The sequence below is a fragment of the Emys orbicularis genome, chromosome 18, assembly GCF_028017835.1.
Source record: "Emys orbicularis isolate rEmyOrb1 chromosome 18, rEmyOrb1.hap1, whole genome shotgun sequence".
In the NCBI taxonomy this organism is placed as follows: Eukaryota; Metazoa; Chordata; order Testudines; family Emydidae; genus Emys; species Emys orbicularis.
The window spans coordinates 10,441,112-10,460,894 of record NC_088700.1 but is presented as its reverse complement, the minus strand read 5'-3'; the positions used below and the strand labels follow the sequence as shown (position 1 = coordinate 10,460,894).

Sequence of the window (19,783 nt, the reverse complement as noted above, 5' to 3'; positions counted from 1 at the left end):
AATAGACAAGACAGACAAAAGGTGTGGGAGGGAAAGTATTATCATCCCCACTATTACAGATGGGGAACCGGGACAAGTCCTTTAATCTCTCTCAGTGAAATCCTGGCCCCAGTGAAGTTGATAGCAAAACTCCCGTTATCTTCAGCTGAGTCAGGATTTCAAGCTCCATGTCTAAGGACATGCAGGCAGTATGATGCAGAACGGAGGATTGAACCCAGCTTTTCTGAGCCCCACTCCAATAGCTTAACCACAGGAACATCCTACCTTTTTATCCTCTGGTAGTGGATAGTTCATAACTACACTTTACCCAGCAAACTCAGTCACCTGTTGACTAGTTTGCATCCTGTCTCAGGGCTCTATTCGGAAATTTTACTTGCTTATATTCAAAGGGAGGCTTGCGAGCCACAGTATTTTTCCCTTCAGAAAGAGCAACTGAAATAAGTTTCCAACTGAGCCTCTTCCATACTCTACAGCAGCTAAGAGAGAGCATTGTTTTCTAATTGTAGACCTCTTCGATCGCATATTAAGGCCCTTTGCCCCAACTCTGCTATACCAAACGGTCAGTTGCCACGTGTTATTAAATTCACTTTATAGCTATCATCTGAGAGCATAGAAGGATGAGCTGTAGCATAAAGCACGTCACCATAAAGAGGGATTTTTGTTTCAGAAAAATAGTTCTAACTGTGCTTCTGCCCAACCTGGTTAAATGTGGACTTTGCCATACAAGGAGCCAGGGTTGCATTTCTCAGTCACTATCCAAGCTTGGAGATTATTCCCTCACGAGTTGGGGCAAGCGTTATCTCTCTCTGTGCCCCCTCACTTGGCCACCTATTTTAAAATCCGCCCCAAAAGCTAATGCAACCCGAGTGTACGAGTCTTTTAAACCAGATCAGTTATTTTTCAGCAAGGTCAATCCACTAGGGTGTCTGGTGATTGCACGTTTGGATTGACTCAACATCATCTTAAATGTTGACGTTTTGCCAGCACACCATCCTTAGCGTGAGGCAGAGACCCTTCGCTCAGTGGAGGCCGGTGACATCTGACACTGTAAGGAAAACTGAGGCACGAAAACCAGTTTATAGCAGTGGGTAAAGACCATGCCAGAGAGCAGATGATGCCCATCCTGCCAGGAGCGCAGCCAGCTTTTCTGCCGCCCTAGGCGGCGGAAGGTCCCGCCCCGAAATGCCGCCCCCCACAGAGGCGGCGGAAGGTCCCGCCGCCGAAATACCGCCGCGGTCGCCGCCCCCCAAATTGTAGTGCCCTAGGCGACCGCCTAGGTCGCCTAATGGGTTGTGCTGGCCCTGCGTCCTGCTTACCCTCACCAGCCTCTGCTACTTTCATTTCTTAAACAGCATCTTAAATGGGGGAAATCTTTCAAATGAAATAATGACACTTAGCACTTCAGTATCACTTTCAAGTTCTACACACCTCAGTTAAACTTGCAACCCCCACCTGTGAAGTTGCTAAATATTATCCTTACTTTACCAATTGGGAAATTAAGGCGGGGGGGGGGGGATATGTCTCTCACCTTTGATTGTTACAGGCCGGCGTCTCTGTCAGAGCCAGTACTCAAAAGTGGCTGACTCCCGGTCCAGGACTTACACCACTAGTGCTCTGCCTGTGACTAACAACCATAACATGACACTGCAACAACAATTAAAAAAGCCAACCACCATAATGAAATATGTCAAAGTACAAGTCATTAGAGCCAATGTTTTCATCTGGTCTTTGGTAGGGAAGAGCCAGGAGTATGCACAGGAACTAGCACATTAATCATGTTCACTTCCATCTTACATGGAGGGATTTTCAATGAATCTATAAAGAAATGAAAACAAACCCACAGAGAATGACCCCTGCACTCGTCAAAACTTAAAACAGTTCACTAGCTTTGATTTCTATTTTTGAAGCACTCCTGTCACTGTTTTATTTACTCAAGATTCACTCCAAAACTTGCTAACTCCGCTGCCCAGTATATTCGACCCTTCACTGATCAGCCTGCCAAATGAGCGTGCCACACATCTGCTAGATATTTATTATTTCATCCCATTTTTATATCCAAAATATCACCTGTACAGCAGAAGCCAGGGGATATGGCACCAAATGGCGCTCTAGTCTCTCCTCTGCCACTGACTTGCAGGGTGACCTTGAACAAGTCACTTTTCTCTGGCACAGCGCCCCCATCTGTACAATGGGGGTTATGATGCCCACCGATCTTTGTAAGTCACTTGGAGATCGACTTTTTTAATCGTTTTCAGTGCTACAAAAGCATCATGTCATCCTTTTGGAAACAGCATAAGCTGAATTCTTATCACAGTCCCATCCCCCGTGCAACCCAATGAAGTACATTGCATGACCACAATGGCAAGATTTAGCACAAAACGTATTGATGTTAGGGCCAATTGTTACAGTATAGAAACGCGATTGAAATCTAATGAGCAATACCTCTTCCCCCGCCCCACACTTTGTAAACTAGGGGCCAGATTCTGTCCTCGCTCTAGCAGCACAAAAGGCCTGGAAAGGCCTTCTGGGGAATTCACCTAGAACAAGGCCAATGTAGGCAGCCCAACCCATGCAGACCCTGGCACAGAAGTGCACTGATAGGAGGAGAAATGGTCAGTGTGCTTTGCACTACAGCTATTTTGGACTGCAGAGCAGCCCATTGGCAGCTGTGGGGATAGTCCCTGGGGCTGCTCTAACTTACATTGGGTGGCATGCTGGCCCCTACAATAGCCTGGAACTTCAGGAGGGACAAAGGTGGCAGAAAGCCACCCCTCCCCCAGCCCGGCCCATGTTTATGTGCTGCATCTTCAGATTCATCCCTAGAGTAACTTCGATGAGACGAGTGGAGTTACACCAGGGTGAATTTGGCCCAGTGTCTGAGAAAAACAGATTATTCTCAGATGCTGTAATACTTGTATCTAAAAACTCCTCACCCTAACCCCTGTTGTATTAATCTAGATCAGGGTGGGCAAACTACAGCCCTTCAGCTCCTGCTGGGGAACAGGGTCCAGGGCTGGCCCCGCTCTGCCCGTGCCGTGGCTCTGAACAGCTCCCGGAAGCAGCAGCATGTCCCCGCACTGGCTCCTACGCGTAGGGGCAGCCAGGGGGCTCCGCATGCTGCCCCCGCCCCCGGGAACAGTGGCCAATGGGAGCTGCAGGGGCGGCACCTGTGGACAGGGCAGCACGCAGAGCCGCCTGGCCGCGCCTCCATGTAGGAGCTGGAGTGGGGACATGCTGCTGCTTTCGGGAGCTGCTTGAGGTAAGCACCGCCCGGAGCCTGCGCCCCTGCCACAGCCCCAGCCCTGATCCCCTGCCCCAGCCCTGATCCCCCTCCCACCCTCCGAACCCCTCAGTCCCATCCTCCTGCACCCCAGAGCCCGCACTGCCAGCTGGAGCCCTCACCCCCCCCACCCCAGCCCCCTGCTCCAGCCTGGAGCCCCCTCCTGCACACTGAATTCCTCATTTCTGGCTCCACCCCAGAGCCCGCACCCCCTCCTGCACCCCACCCCTCAATTTCATGAGCATTCATGGCCCGCCATACAATTTTCCACACCCAGATGTGGCTCTCGGGCCAAAAAGTTTGCCCACCCCTGCTATAGAATGACGGATGCATCCTGGCCCAGAGGAGCATTTAGTAACTTTTTTTTTTTTTAAGGGGAGAGAAATTAAATACAAAAAAATCTTACCTTGTGTAACATTAAGATTATGGTTTTGAGCACTCAGAAATCAGGAAGTGCAAAAATTAGGATTTTCACATTATTGGATTAGCAGCTATTCCACTGAGTGTAATAGCTTTATCTAGAATATGTGCAATGTGGGTGAGTTTAAGCTTATTATGAGAGTATTAGCCATTGCATTTTTTGATTTTGAATATGTAACACTTATGCACGCAAGTCACTTTATTCACCAGAGTAGTTTAATTGAATTCACTGGACTACTCACGTAAGTAGCTTTATTGTCATGTGTAAATGCAAGGTTGGGTCCCTAACATGCGGTCTTTGATGTTGAGTGTAAGTAGGTTTCTGCATTTAACATTAATTTGACATTGTATTGTGTCTAATGTACCAACATACATAGCTTATTCTCCCACTGGCATCATATTATGAATAACAGGTTCATAGACATTATATCACATCCAAGCAGTCCTTTTCAGACAGGATGCAACACCCATTGATATACAGCCCCATGCAGTTTCACTCTTTCTGACTTACTTCTGTGGCAGTAGTCTGTGGTCTGGTGATTTGACTACAAGACCCGTGAGCCAGGAACCAATAAATTCTATTTCCTGCTATGTCCCTGATTTCCTCTGCAGTCTTGCACAAGATAATGAGCTTCTCTGTCTCTCTTCCCCCAGCTGTAATATAGGGATTATTACTTAAGGACGTGTTGTGAAGATTAATAAATTAGGGTCAAATTTTGTGGTCTTTCAGCAAGCAAAACTGCCATTGAATTTGACCTTTCATGTTTATGAAAAGCTTTGAGGATGGTAAGCGCTGAGTGTTATTACTCCTCTGCTCGAGAATGGAAGTTATATGGAGCAAACTCCTTGTAACTAGCTGCCAGGTAGCATTTCTCCAGAGCTAACAAACCTGGAGCTGTCTTTAGAAAACAGCATCCACATTTTACTAATCATTTTTGGGCAGGAGGGGAGCAAACAAGTCCCCCCCCCCCTTTTTTTTTTAAGCTCATCAAATTTGCCTCCTTCAAAACACCAAACATTCCTGTTCTCATCTACCTAAACCTGATGTTGAGTTACCGTCCCCCAGAGGCTCTCAGTAGCTCAGATCTGATGTATCCCTGCACTTTGTAGCTCACCGCCTTCTTAGAGTGTAATCAAACATCAAGCTAAGTAGCAAATAAATCTCCCGATCTCATAAGCTGCACAGCAAGATCATGTAAATGCAAATGAGGGGCTTGATTTCAAGCTGTCGCGGGGGGAAGGGGGGAAAAATGCTGGGCCGTGTCACTGCAATCACTTCACTCTGTAAGTGCAGTAAATCAGCAGTAATAATAGTAATGGCAGCGTGATGGGAGGCTTTACTGTACAAGGGGGTGTAATGAAAAGTAGAACAGAAGGTAGGGAAAGGAACAGGGTCATATGGATTGAAAAGGCACAGGCATGGGGTTTGCAGGCTTCCAAAGACCACAGAATCATCTGGGAAGGAGCTGGGTATGCCCAGCTGAATAAAAGCACAGAGAGAATTCATGAATTTCCAGAGCACCCCCTCCCAGTGAAGAGCTGTGTTAGATACAGGGATTAAAAATACATGCCTCCCTCTCTCTCTGTAGCTCTCTTTGCAGGCCTTTTCTATCTTTCTATACCTCTCACATTCTAAATCTCCCTGGATGAGTGAATGTAGGAGGTGGGGGGTTGATACGCTATAAGTATATATGAAATGGGAGGTGCACAACATATTTGCAACAAAATAGGAAATGCTTGAAATGTTTGCATTTCGGTGAAAATTTGAAATCAGTCCCATTTCCACACTGAAACAGGCCCATTCCCAAGCAGATTTCTTTTCTTTGCCACCGAGTGAGATTTGGCGATCGCCTTGCGCTATTGGGAGTATATGGCTTATGACATGTAGCTGAGCAGTTCTGATTCTACCCAGCAGAGGGCAGTGGGGCACATACACAATCGCCATTTTCAAAATAAAACCAACCCCCCCCAAAGCACAACCCCTATTTGAGAGTCTTATTAACAAAACAAAACAAAAAAATGGACACGTGTACTCAGATTTAAATGGAATTCATTGTTTCTTATAGGAAATAGAACATTTACCACCCTTCTAACTGCATCCTCAATGAATATATGGAAAGAGTTAGTTATAGCATGGGTCTCAAGGTGATCTCTGCAGGATGATTAAATGCATTGGGAATGCTTCAGGGGGGAAAAAACAGGGTCATCTTTTCTGAATGGGCTGTATAAACAATATTTAAGATGCCTGATTTTCCTTGCTAACATCATAAAGGGAAAAAACTTGCAGAAGGTACCAAGAGAAAATTAGGACCGCCTGGGATGCAGAGCGAGATGGTTTTAATTAGAGCGGAGAGGTGGGAAATAAGGCGGAGAGATGACATCTTAATGAGGTTTAATGAAGTTGTCTGCTGATGGGGACAGCTGTCAGACAGATCTGTATTCCAGCCAAGCAGCTTTGTGACAGGCTAAACCTGAAAGGAGGCAATGCTGGTGGAGTGGGGGGAACAGACAGGAGGCTTTGCATCAACTTTGGGTGCCTCTCTGAAGCATTTAGTAATGCAGCACATCTAATCACTTGATGACAAACAACTTAAACTGACTGATAAAGTTATAATAGTTTTTAGCTAATTCATGAACTAGGCAAACTTTAATCCTTAATGTCTGTTACAAAGATTGCCTTCCTTCTATAGCCGATAAGAGACTTCCTTACGTAAGTGACCACTTGGGCGGAAGGACGCATACGACGAAGTTCTGGGAGGTGTTCAGAACCTCCCAGTTCCACTGATTTCAGTGGCAATCATGGGTTCTCTCAGGGTTTGGCCTATTGGGCCAGATTCTCCGTTGCCCTGTATCTTGTGTTGTCACTTACACCATGGGGCTGTAAAATGCAACCAGACGCAACTGAGCTCTCACTGAGCAGTGGTGTAAATGACTGCACAAGGTGCAATGCAAAAGAGAATCAGGCCTCTTAACTATGAAATAAATGAGCTCAGTTTGTGGAAAAATTCAAATCCTACCAGGGCCCCCACACTAAAAATCTCACTTAAGCTTTTTCAAACAGATTTGCAAGAGTGTTACGGGCCTCTGCCTTTGCTGGGCTTTCAATGGGGTTTCTCCCCCACAACACATCTCTTTCATTTTAATAACTAATTTCTGACAGCAAATCATCATTTTCTGTGATATCAGGCTAGGATCCCAGGGAAAAGCCTGTGCTCATGTATTTGAAAAATGCTATAAAACCACAATTTGCCTTCTATGTCAAATTTTTCCTGCTGCTCAGGAGAAGGCTGTTTATTGGTTCTGGGTTATATGTAATCGCATGGAGGTGGCATCACGTACAGACTCCCTGCAGACCCTTTGAATAGGCAGTCTCTGGAACCAGGATGTGTATTATTAAACCTTGCAGTAATCTGCAGTATCTAATGCAGCCTCTCTCTATTGCTGCTATTAATCTGGCGTTTTTATAAAAGGTAGACACATTGCATTTGTGGGGACATTTTCAAGGATTACAAAATGGGAAATGACGGCCTAGAAAGGAGTACTGCAGAAAGGGATCTGGGGGTCATAGTGGACTACAAGCTAAATATGAGTCAACAGTGCAACACGGTTGCAAAAAACGCAAACATCATTCTGGGATGTATTAGCAGGAGTGTTGTAAGCAAGTCACGAGAAGTCGTTCTTCCACTCTACTCTGTGCTGATTAGGCCTCAATTGGAGTATTGTGTCCACTTCTGGGTGCCACATTTCAGGAAAGATATGGACAAATTGGATAGAGTCCAGAGAAGAGCAACAAAAATGATTAAGGTCTAGAAAACATGACCTATGAGGGAAGATTGAAAAAATTGGGTTTGTTTAGTCTGGAGAAGAGAAGACAGAGGGGACATGATAACAGTTTTCAAGTACATAAAAGTTTGTTACAAGGAGGAGGGAGAAAAATTGTTCTTCTTAACAGCTGAGGATAGGACAAGAAGCAATGGGCTTAAATTGCAGCAAGGGAGGTTTAGGTTGGACATTAGGAAAAAATTCCTAACCGTCAGGGTGATTAAGCACTGGAATAAATTGCCTAGGGAGGTTGTGGAATCTCCCAACATTGGAGATTTTTAAGAGCAGGTTAGACAAACACCTGTCATAATACTTAGTCTTGCCATGAATGCAGGGGACTGGACTAGATGACCTCTTGAGGTCCCTTCCAGTCCTGTGATTCTATAATAGCAAGGAAAATTGGTACGAGCTCCAGCCTTATTCATTGCTAACATTTCCCCCTCCCTCCGTTCACTGTAACTTCTCACTAGTCCTGGTCATTTACTAGAAATATACCTAAAATCACTAACATATGGAACAATAGATAAAGGGGAGGCTTATCTTGCAGTTAAAGCTCAAGGCTGGGTAACAGGAAACCTGGGTTCTATTCCCAACCCTGCAACTGATGCACCGTGTGAACTTGGGCAAGTCATTTCACCTCTCGGTGCTTTAGTTTCCCCCACCTGTAAAATAGGGAGATAAAAATAAACCACAGCAGTAATGACTTACATTTGTTTTAGATTTTAGTGACGGCTGCTCCCCAATAAAGACATGGTGGCCACCTGTCACAAGCTGAATAAAGAAGTGAAGAAAGGGAAGGGTAGAAGAAAGGGTGGGTTTTTTTTATTATTATTATTTTCATTTAAAGGGGCGTCTGCTGGTCTTGTGGCTACAGTCAGCATTCACCCTTTGACTTATGTTAAGTTTCCTTTTCTTTGACTTGCCAGGTTGCGGGGGGCCTCTCCAGCCTGCAGATAAGCACTATTCTGTGCCATTTCCCCTCGCCTGGACACATACCAGCTTCCACCAGTCTTATGCCTCTCCAGCACCTCTTAAATGCAACCAAGTGGTTTGACACCTATACGCAAGGTTTTGCTGGATTGCTGTGCTGGAGTCTGGACTACAGAGGGGTGATTTGTAGAGCACACCAGTGTGTTGTACTCTAACTCCCGCATGCTGACCCTGCTGCCGCACGCTATGTGTTCCTTAATGCAAGCTGATGTAGCTCTGTTTGGAACAGGACTATATCAGTGCATGTTGGCAGGGTCTACACAGGGGAGTTAGAATGCAACACAACCCTCTAGTGCATTCTCTGGGGCTGTGTAGACAAGCCCGAAGATTCATAGGAAGTCTGCAGGCAGGATTAAACCATTCTGCGGGCCAGATGCAGCCCACATGTTTGACACGCCTGCTCTCAATGCATCACAGCCCTTCTTGTTCCACTGAGCAGGAGAGAGGCTGCACAGAAGGATGGGTTTGTTGGCATGGCGCAAGGTATCTGCCACTGCACCAATCCAAGGTCTAAATCCTCATCATAAGGGTGCACAGCGGCTACTGAGCTATTGTAGGAGCACTGGAGCTTCTATACAGCTGCTGCTCACCAAGATGTCAGGTTAGAGTGGGGATGGTTTTATTGCCCTCCCAAAGAACTCTTTCATCCTGTTGCCTCAGGCTTTGCAGATAGGGCAGCGGTTGGTCCAGAGAGGTGTGAATTGCCTACTATATCTCAAAAGGGTGTTGACCCTGGAGTGTAACAACAGGCATTTCAATATCACTGTCTCACTGCTGATGATTTTGAAACATCCACATGTGGCTAGAGCTAAGAATTTCCACACCCATCCTACCAACCTGACCCCAGGGTCGCCCAGAGGATTCAGGGGGCCTGGGGCAACGCAATTTTGGGGGCCCCTTTCCTAAAAAAAAAGTTGCAATACGATAGAATACTATATTCTCGTGGGCGCCCCTAAGGGGCCTGGGGCAAATTGCCCCCTTGCCCCCCCCCCCCCTGGGCAGCCCTGCCTGACCCTATGATACACACGACCTGGCAACTTCATATTTATACCCTCTCTGGACTGAAAAATATCCTGTCCCAAGCCCCACAGAAAGAACAAGGTCCACTGCAGAGGGTTTGGGAACTCACTGCTTAATCTTGCTCCAGCCATCCAAGAGCAGAACCTCACTAGACATAAGCTTTCGGGCAGCCGGTCATCACCCCTTTGCCCCCTCCCTTTCAAAAGCCAATAAGGTTTCAAGACACACAAATCTCAGAGTGACTTCACCATGGAGATCATGGTCCAAATATAAAGGAGAGAAGTGAAGTCGGTTAATCCCACAGATTGCATAAAGCTGGGACACACACAGGAGAGCAAAGGGGAGTTAATTTTAAAACTAAATAAAAACAAAGTGATTGTGTTCATGCTCTTTCTTTTCCGAGCCGCGAACACCAGTCAGTAATATTTTTGTTTTCTTTCCCCCCTTTGGTTGCTTAGATTTGGCTTCTCAGAGATTATTGATCATTCTGGGCATGAGTGAACATGACAGACTCTTCTGGGGTTAGTTCCAAATTTCAAAAGGGATGCACAACTTGTAAATGAAAGACACACGGAGCTGAAGGAAATTTAAGGACTTTTAGACACTGTAAAGGTATAATCTGCAGAAGTAGCCCTCCAATAACCTTGTTCAAACAAATGGATTTACTCAGAGTTAACCGAGCAGATTTGAACATATACTATTTTAATATTTCAAATCCATGTATTCTTAAGCAAGCCTCACCCCACTTTTCCAGTAAATCTAGGTTGGTTTACGATTTTGGGACAAACCCATGCAAAATTCTGGTGAACCTTGATGGTTTTGACTGAGTTTTTTTTGAGATTTGGAGTTCATTTGAATCTGGGAGAGGGGGATTCAAACGCACATGGATCAAAAAAACCTAAAGCAAATGTTGGCACAAACCCCTGTGGACAAACCTGCTGAGTATTGTTTTTCTCTGACACAATGTAAGAATGGTCAGTTTGCTTCCCCACCCCCACCCCATCCCCGCCTCATTCCCATCCACCAGTCCAAACTGGTTTACAGCTGCAAGCAATACTTGAAGAAGAGGGGTTGAATGTAATGAAGGACCTGGAGAGTCTAGGTAATTTTCATAAACAAGGGCTGAAGAAAACCCCTTATTGGTGCAATACAGAATAATGTTGCAGAAGTTCTGCTCCTGCCTCCTTCAATAAAACAAGAGCCTCTCCTTCTGAAGGTGCCATTTTTATAGTCGCTTTTCAGACAGTAGCCACACTTCAAGGGACCCATCTGTGACTTGCTATACCTTGGGGGAGCGGCTTGTAACCTCCATATTCCATGTGCAGAAGTTCTGCTCCTGCCTCCTTCAATAAAACAAGAGCCTCTCCTTCTGAAGGTGCCATTTTTATAGAGTCGCTTTTCAGACAGTAGCCACACTTCAAGGGACCCATCTGTGACTTGCTATACCTTGGGGGAGCGGCTTGTAAACTCCATATTCCTCATCTGTATATAATTGTGATATTGCAGATAAAGCATGCCATGTGAGGTATCAGAGGAGATGTTATAATCGGCTGAAAGTCACTGTTCTATCTAAATATGTATATCTTTAGTGCATATGAAGTTATGAGAATTGTGTTGTATGGTTGTCACTAAAACATGCTGTAAGTTGGGGAATCAGCCGGATGTTAGCTCCCCAGAGACAACAGCAAGGAAAGTAACCAACGTCCAGGTGGGGTGTCAAACGACCATCGGCAGCCATTGTCCAGCAAGGGAGCTACAATTCAATGACTCACCTGCATAAGGCCACACCAGGGGAATTGCTCAACCTTGCCTGGGGACTCAGCAATGCCCACCAGACACGCCTGGACTTGTGTTCTCCAAGCACATGGGCTAAGGGTATAAAACAGAACAGAGGGGGGCCCATGCTTCGCCTTTCTCCTGCCCCCACCTATGCTGCAAGCAACAACACTACTCAGAAGAAGACTGAAGACTCCAACAGAGGGGACTGGCCCAGGTTTAAGGGACAAACTTGTATATTATGAACTGCAGTATCCAGTGGGGTGAGGAAAAACTGCTTAATCTAGATCTTGCCCAGTCTAATAGGGTTGAGAGTTTAGACTGTGTGCTTATATTTTATTTTATTTTGATAACTAACTAACTTTTTGCCTATCACTTATAATCACTTAAAATCTATCTTTTGTAGCTAATAAATTTGTTTTACTGTTTATCTTTACCAGAGAGTTTGCCTGAAGTGTGTGGTAAATGTGCTCAAGTTTTCAAAGCCTAGTGTATATTCACTTTCCATTGATGAAGCGGTGAGCCAATTAATAAATCTGCATTGCTCATCTTGAGCAGTATATTCCTGAGGTACAGTGCTGGGAGCTGAGGGGATTTGGCTGGTGTCTTACTCTGTGTGATTCATGAGTGGCTCTGGGAGCATTCATGCAAACTAGCTGGGTGTGGGGCTCCACATGCTGTTGTGCTGAGTTATAACAGCACCAGGAGGGGCTTGCTGCTGGTCACTAGCAAGGCATTGTGAGACAGCCCAGGCTGGAGAGTTAAGGGGGCACAGGAGTCCCACAGTCCCAGGCTGCCCCCCAGGGATCCCATCACACCGTCTACACTAGGAAATGACCCATTGCTGAAAATGATTGTCACCAAAAGGCTCTGCTAGCCCAGCCTCATCTGGAGATGACAACAATTTAGGTGCTGATGTAGATGGGACAAACTTGTTTCCATACCATTCCTGAGAGTGTAATACGTCTTGTTAAGACCAATCAAGCTCCACCTTTGTTAGCAATATGAAGACAAGGTTCCAAGCAGGTGCTGCCATTTTAAGAACTGTGTTGCCTAACTCTCCTCAGAGTAAGTCAAATTGACACGGTGCTTAAAACGACACCAGCAACTCAGCTATGCTAGAACTCCCAGCATTGCTGACACTAGTGGAACCAAACTGGTGTTAGCAACATGAGGGACTTTTTGAGAAGTTTCCCTGCTGTAAACAGGGCTTAACTGTCCGAGCTTTTATTACAAATCCCTATTTTCAGAGGGTTTAACGTGTTAAGCAAAATCTTTACTTTTCTGACCCTCTTACTCCCAATCCTTTCCCTTGCAGGCAGAACTAGGAAAACCTCGGAGAAGCTGCTACACTCTTCCAGGCTATGACTTTGCATATGGGTTATACCTTCATGGGGCTGACGGAGGAGTACCTGAAGGTATGACAATGCAAGTAAAGCTTAGAGATGCCATTAGAGGCTATTAAAAGGTTCCCCCCACCTGGATGTCACCAAACGACCTGCAGGTTTGAGTGTAACAACATGCCTTGTACCTATTAAAGTCTTAATACCAATGGAGGAGGGTGGGGGAGAAAACACTCTCATTGAGCTGAAGGGGGAGAGTAAGAACTCTAGCATTTTACCTGCTCATGTGAACACCATCTGTGGCATTTGGTAACTGTTGTGTGCAAGAGTCCCTGGCCTTGTCTATATTTGGGATTCAACCATCAATGGCCAGCAGCCGGCGTAGCTGCACCAGTGCAAGCCCCAAAAGCATAGACCAGGAAAGTTGTAACATGCTCCAGGTGAGCTTACTCCTGTTTGAAATCAGTGTAAGGTCAACTGGTGCAAGTTGCAGCTTTCCCTTTCTACACTCGGGGCGCGTATTAGTGCAGCTACACCAGTGGCCGGGCTCCGATGATTGAATCAGGGCTAATTCCAAATATCAACAAGGCCTTTGCTTTGACCTGTACCCAATTGCTGAGCCTGGTACTCAAACACATGAAAAACCCTGCTTCGCATAGATAGTGTGGAATGTATGAAAATAGCCATGTGCTTCAATCAAGACCAAGTCAGGTTGTTGTGACCCTTCTGTCCTGTAGCAGAGGCCTTCCTAAGAGTGTACAAAGTTTTTCTAAGAAAATGCACAGCTACTCACAAACTCAAGGTTTGTCACGGTTACAACTTACAACTTTTGAAGCTGACCTACCTTTGCAGAAACTTTTGCTCACGTATGTGAAAACTGAGCAGAGATGGGCCCAAATCCAAGCAAAGCTGGGCACGAATTGGCCCACATTCATGAGCAGAGCTGGCTTTTGCATTGGACACGTGTGAAAATTCACATAAGTTTCAGTGAGGAAAAAAAATGGACGGCTTTGTCAAAATTGCTGAGCATTACAAATTGGAGGTGGGGAAATTGTGGGAAACAGGAACAATTTACTTGAGAAACTCTGTGCTTAAGATTGATGGATTTTCTTGCTGGTCTCTGTTTGAACTGCACTGATGTGAATGCAGTTTGAATTTCACTCTGAGTAGAGGACTAGCAAAAGGCCTATGCATCGCTTAATTCCCCCTATGTAGTACACAGGCCTTGAGCTGGCCCTCTGCACCAGAATGAGATTCACCCAGGCTGGGTTATTCAAAATGAAATCCTAGTAACTTCCTTTGTTCTGGCTCTTGTCTTCCTTTGTGTCCTTAGCGATAGGCCACTGGCATTCAATGAAACCCAGGCCCCCTTCCCCAAGGGAGATGCCTCGGAATTACATTGCCATGAACCGTGAGGCTCTTAAGGCTGGTTATGTCACAGCACATGAATACAACCTGTACCGCCAGCTCAAGGACATCCGCTGCAAAGAAGATAACGACAGTCGTTTTAAGAGAGCCCCCCCAAAAGTACCTCCAGATATGACCTACGGAATTCTAGCACGGTAAGAGGGAGAAAACCCGGGCTTCTCTAAGGGCTAGATTCTCCTCTCTGTGTCTCCAAACAGTGACTTAAGGGAAGTTTGCTGTGAGTTGAAGTGCTGTAGCATAGGAGTCTCCTAAAACATATTCAACTCCAGCATGCGCATCTCCTGAATCCCCAGAAGGGGAGTGGCCTGACCCAGGACAAAGCACAAATTAGTCACATCAGCCTTTAGATGTCTTGTGGTCTGATTGCACCCAGAGAGTTCGATATCTAGTGCTAGCCTATGTGCCTGCAATTAACCATGCCCCCAATAAACTGCTGGTGCAAAATTCCATCCACAAAAGGAGTAGCAGGACTGACTCCCCTTTAAAAATATATTTGGTCCGTATCCTTTAACTCATGTAATTGAATCCAAGTAATTGAAGCTCTGAGATTATGGGCTAGATTTTTCCATAGTCCAGCACCTTGTGTTGTCATTTACATCAGTAGAAAGAGGGTGTAAAATGCTACCTAACTATCTTGATGCAATCAGACAGCAAGTCATCTAAATGCTGCTGTGGCTAATCTGTGCTTTGTCTAGGCCAGAGGTGGGCGAACTACGGCCCGTGGGCCACATCTGGCCTGCAGGACCATCCTGCCCGGTCCTTGACCTCTCAGCCGGGGAGGCTAGCTCCCGGCCCCTCCCCTGCTGTCCCCTCTCCCCCGCAGCCTCAGCTTGCCCGCCACCAGCACTCTGGTCAGCGGGGCTGCGAGCTCCTGCTGGGCAGCGCGGCGGCGTGGCTGGCTCTGGCCAGTCGGCGCAGCTGCCAGTCCTGGTGCTCTGAGCGGCATAGTAAGGGGGAGGGGAGCGGGGGGGTTGGATAAGGGGCAGGAGGTTCTGGGGGGCAGTCAGGGGACAGGGAGCAGGGGACAGTTGGATGGGGCAGAGATTCTGGGGGGGCGATCAGGGGACGGGGAACAGGGGGGATGGATAGGCGTGGGAATCCCAGCGGGCTTGTCGGGGCAGGGGTGTGGATAGGGGGCGGGGCAGTCAGGGGACAGGGAGCGGGGGGGGTTGGATAGGGGGTGGGGTGCCAGGGGGGCAGTTAGGGGCAGGGGTCCCAGGAGGGGGCAGTCAGGGGACAAGGAGCGGGGCGGGGGGTTGGATGGGTCGGAGGTTCTGAGGGGGTAGTCAGGAGGTGGGAAGTGGGAGGGAGTAGATAGGGGGTGGGGGCCAGGCTGTTTGGGTAGGCACAGCCTTCCCTACCCAGCCCTCCATACAGTTTTGGAACCCCGATGTGGCCCTCAGGCCAAAAAGTTTGCCCACCCCAGTCTAGGCTCAGGCCACTGCCCTTTTTGGGATTCTGAAATGCTGGAGATGTGCATGACGAAGGTCAGTATGTTGCAGGAGACTCCTTTGCTGGAGCACTTCGGTTCACAGCATAGTATATAGGGCCTGATTCTCTATCACCCTGCAGCCATGTAACCATTTACACGAGTACAAAATACGTATACAATTCAGATTTGGTAGCATTTGGCATCCACTTTGCACTGATGTCAATGACAACATGAGGTGTTGGGCAATGGAGAATCTAGCCTATAATCTCAAAGAGCCTCAATTAGATGGACTCAGTTATATGAGTTAAAGGATTAGTGCTAAAATGTATTTTTTAAAGGGGCTTCAGTCGGGCCACTCATTTTGTGGATGCGATTTTGCACCAGCAGTGAATTAGAGGCATGGCTAATTGCAGGCATGCAGGCTAGCATTAGATGTCTAACTACCTATTTTCTACTGGTACAAATGATTATACAGGTGCAGAGCATTAGAGGATCAGGCCCTACATACTTTATTCATGCATATGTGATGACCTCTATGTTTGGAGATATACATCCTAATAGATAGGTCATCAAATAGTCTTCGTATATGCATGAGTAAAGAACATAGGGCCTGAATCTCCATTTCTCTGCACCTGTGTAACCATATATGTATATAAATATAATCAGGAATAAAACGTATACTCTTCAGAGGTTTAACAACAAAGCAAAATAACTCAGGGTCTCAGTTAAGAGGGCTGAGAGATTAGAAAGCTCAATTTAAAAGTCATCCAGGGAGGGAGACAAAGCAGCTGCAGACTGGGTCAGCCTCTACTAACATACAAATCATAACAGCCTCTTGCAGAGGGGTTTAATTTATTGGGTTTTTTAATGAACAATAAAATCATGCAAACAATAATGTATGGAGCAGCACAGAATATTCCCTTTTCATCCCTTTCACATATGCCTCTTTGTTTATTCATTTAGTACATGTAGAGTCTTCTATTTAGTACCTGGAGTGGCTTGTTTTAAAATTTGTGTTTTGTCTTTGGTGACTGGGATGCTAATGGTTTTGGTCGCGGTCTCTCCACTTGACTTCCATATTACTATGCTACTAATACTTTAAAATTCCTTTTTGTCTCCAAAGCAACTCTTCTACCCATGATTTTATCACAAGTCTGGCAATATGGGGTGTTTTTCTTCAAGTGCCGGCTCCCAGAATCATGTGAATGTGTGAGACTCTCAGCTAACATTTAAAAAAAAAGTTTCTAGCCCTTGTAGTTGGAGAAAAGCTTGAAAACGTGACTCTGAAAGGCTCCAGCACCGGAGGGCAAACAAAAAGAACCCAACATTTTAAAACGCTCATATTTAAACCAGTCTCATGATTTGGGGGTGGGGTGGGGGTGACTCATGGTTTCAGGATGCTTGAGTCTGGCAATACTGTATGATGGGGATGGGGGTACCCTGTTGGTCAGCCAGTTCCTCTCCCTTTCAATTTAGGATTGTTCCTATTTTCTAGTGCATTTGTGCAGTTTGTTCCCACCAATGGGGCATCCATCATTTCCCTGATCAGACTATTCAACAACCCATCACAACTCACTGCCGTCAATTTTTTCCTATTATTCATCCTAAATTGTCTGTGTCTTACTTTCATCCCATGCCTCTATTATACTTCCATGAACTACCCTAAATCATTCCTCTTCCTCCTTGGTATTTATGTCCCTCCTTAGCCATCTCTTAGCTAAGCGATGCAAATGTAGCTCTCATGCAGCCCCTTCACTCCCTGATCTCTTTTGTGACTCTTCTCCAGTCTCCAATTCATTAGTATTTTTACTGCACTATCTCGGGGCAGTTGCATCAGAGGTGAACAGAGAGGGATAAATACCTCCCTGCACTGTGACCTGATGCTTCTACACATGCAGCCCACTGGTTGTTTCAGTCAAATCCAGACCTTAGAGCAGGAGTTTAATACCCGTATATTTGTCAGTAATTATAAGACTATGATCCATGTGTTTCTCCTCTGCAAAAATACGGGATGCACACAAGAACTACGTGGCCCAGAAAGAGCTGCGGAGTCAGCATATTCTCCACCACGGAATAAGGTTGTATGGAGCAGCTGGCTCACAAATGTGCAGAAAGCCAGAAATCTGCAGGACAGCAGTGCCCCAACTCTAGGGATCCTGGCCAGCTGCATGCAGGGACCCTCCCTGTATGCTTTCTCTGGACCCTGCTCATCCACATCAGCATGGCTAGGCCCAGGAATGCCTTAAAGCATAGGCCCAATAAGCTCATGCCTACGGCCCCAGCTCCCTGAATCATGTGATTACATCAGAATCTCATCTTTCATTTAAAAAAAGTAAACATCTAGCCCTCATGGATGCAAAGCAAACTTTGAAAACGAGACCTAAGTGTGACCAATGCAATAATTCCTGCCTGAGTCTGCAGACAGCCTGAAACAATAGCTCTGTCAGGTGCAAACTGGGCCCTGCCTCTCACTGGGGAGTTAATACTGAGACCCACTAACCTGACGTAAGAGAGTTCTGAGTGTGGCAGGAGGAGATGAGTGTAGTGGGCCCACCTACCCAAGCAGACACATGCTGGTTGCTGGGGTAAATATTAAGGTGACCCCCTGCTGCTACTCCTGCTTCTCCAGAGGGGAAGTGGACCTTTGTTGCTCTCCCTACAGCCACTCCTTGGGGAGATAAAGGGGCTTGTACCTCTGCTTCTACAAGAGGGGAGAGGACTATTTTGACATTGCCACTCCAGTTGTGGCACAGGGCCATGGCATGGCTCCAGTTGGAGCCACACGGGACCCCGATCACCTTATTCAGTCCCCAGCTGTGCTGCCGTGGGCGGAAGAGCTTGTCCGTTGCACTTTGTGACACCTTCAAAAAGGTTTTACGAAGCACACAGCAGGCATAAATGCTGCCTTAACTTGCACCTGTTTTACTGTACGGGGGTTGAGGGGGTAAAGTTGTGTGGGCGGGGCAAGCCCCACAGCTTCATGGGGCTCTTCCCTTTGCATCTTGACCAGGATAATTTCCCCTTCCACCTTTTGTAGTGGGGAGTTAGTCAGCCACAAGGAAGAGTGGAAAGTATCCTGCTTAGCACCCTTTGCCTTCAGCCCTGTCCTGCTGTGGCCTTCCCCACATTTCTCTCCCCTGGAGGGGTGGGAAGAGGGGAGCCTCTAAGAGCCAGTAAGAGTTTGTAAATCACAAGCATTCAGGTGCATCAAAAGCACCTCAAAAGCACCACACTTTCTGAACCTGGCACAGAACTGCCTCTGTTGTTGTATCTTGTAGGTTTTTTGTGCTCTGCCGGGGGCTGGGCTAGACATTACTATCTAGCTTTTAAAATGAAATCTAATCACTAACAAAAGAAATACATAGCAGCTACAAATTCAAGGGAAAAGACATGATGAGCAGTGGTGTGTATTTTACGTGATAGTAAATGGGCTTTGCATATGCAAATTGAATGGATTTTAAAATGGTATTTAATGACAATTTTCGTAGCAGACATTAACATTAATTGCATCAAAATGAAAATGCAGCATTAGCTTGCTGTTAGTAGCAAATGCCCCAGCTATAAAGCTTTATCTTTATCAGTACCAGCCCTTGCTGATGTGACAGGGCTGCTCGGCAAATTGCAGGCAAAAGGGCTTTTATGTTGCAAAAGTATCCCCTAACGCAGACCAAAATCAACATCAGTTTTGCTTTATTTCTTCATAAACGGGGAGGTTAAATGGCTGCCTGAGAGAGATCTAGGCCTGGTTCAAAAGTTTTACTGAAAATCCACAGACCCCACAGCATCAGGGAAAGAGGCACCAGTCTTTTAATTTAAAGTTATTGTAGCACATCTTGCCTGTTCTTTAATAGCCACCTTTTATGCAGACTGATTGTATTTATCCCCTTACTTTAAAAGCAGGTTATAGACAAAATCAAATTACTAGGATTATTAAGGAGTTGTTATGGCCACTTTGATAAAAGCGGGGTATTAAACTTACTTCTCACAACTGGTGAGTTAAAGATACCACCAGCAAAGGCAAAAGCTATTGGGTCAGATTCTATCTCAATTATATTAATTTCAGCAGGGCTACCGAAGTTGTAAATCAAGGTGGAATTTGGCCTGTCATTAGTTTATTCTAGGTCTGGAGATTCTGCTTTAGCTTCCTCCTGGTTTAGTGGATTATGGCTTGGAAAATTGTTCTAGCCATGCTAAATTGTATTTGTAATGTCTGTTAATGTTTATTTACAGACCCCAGTCAGAAGGCTCTAAGCAGTTCCAAAATGCACAGCC

General features: G+C 46.0%; 1 protein-coding gene across 1 annotated transcript in view; it reads left to right on the top strand.

Annotated features, from left to right (window-relative positions):
- The window catches only part of CFAP77 (cilia and flagella associated protein 77), a 96,902-nt gene that overhangs the window by 42,288 nt on the left and 34,831 nt on the right, over positions 1-19,783 (top strand). Inside the window, exons 2-3 of the mRNA XM_065419036.1 lie at positions 12,627-12,726; positions 13,985-14,213. Coding sequence (XP_065275108.1) covers positions 12,627-12,726; positions 13,985-14,213 — 329 coding nt within the window. The remainder of the gene's footprint in view (positions 1-12,626; positions 12,727-13,984; positions 14,214-19,783) is intronic.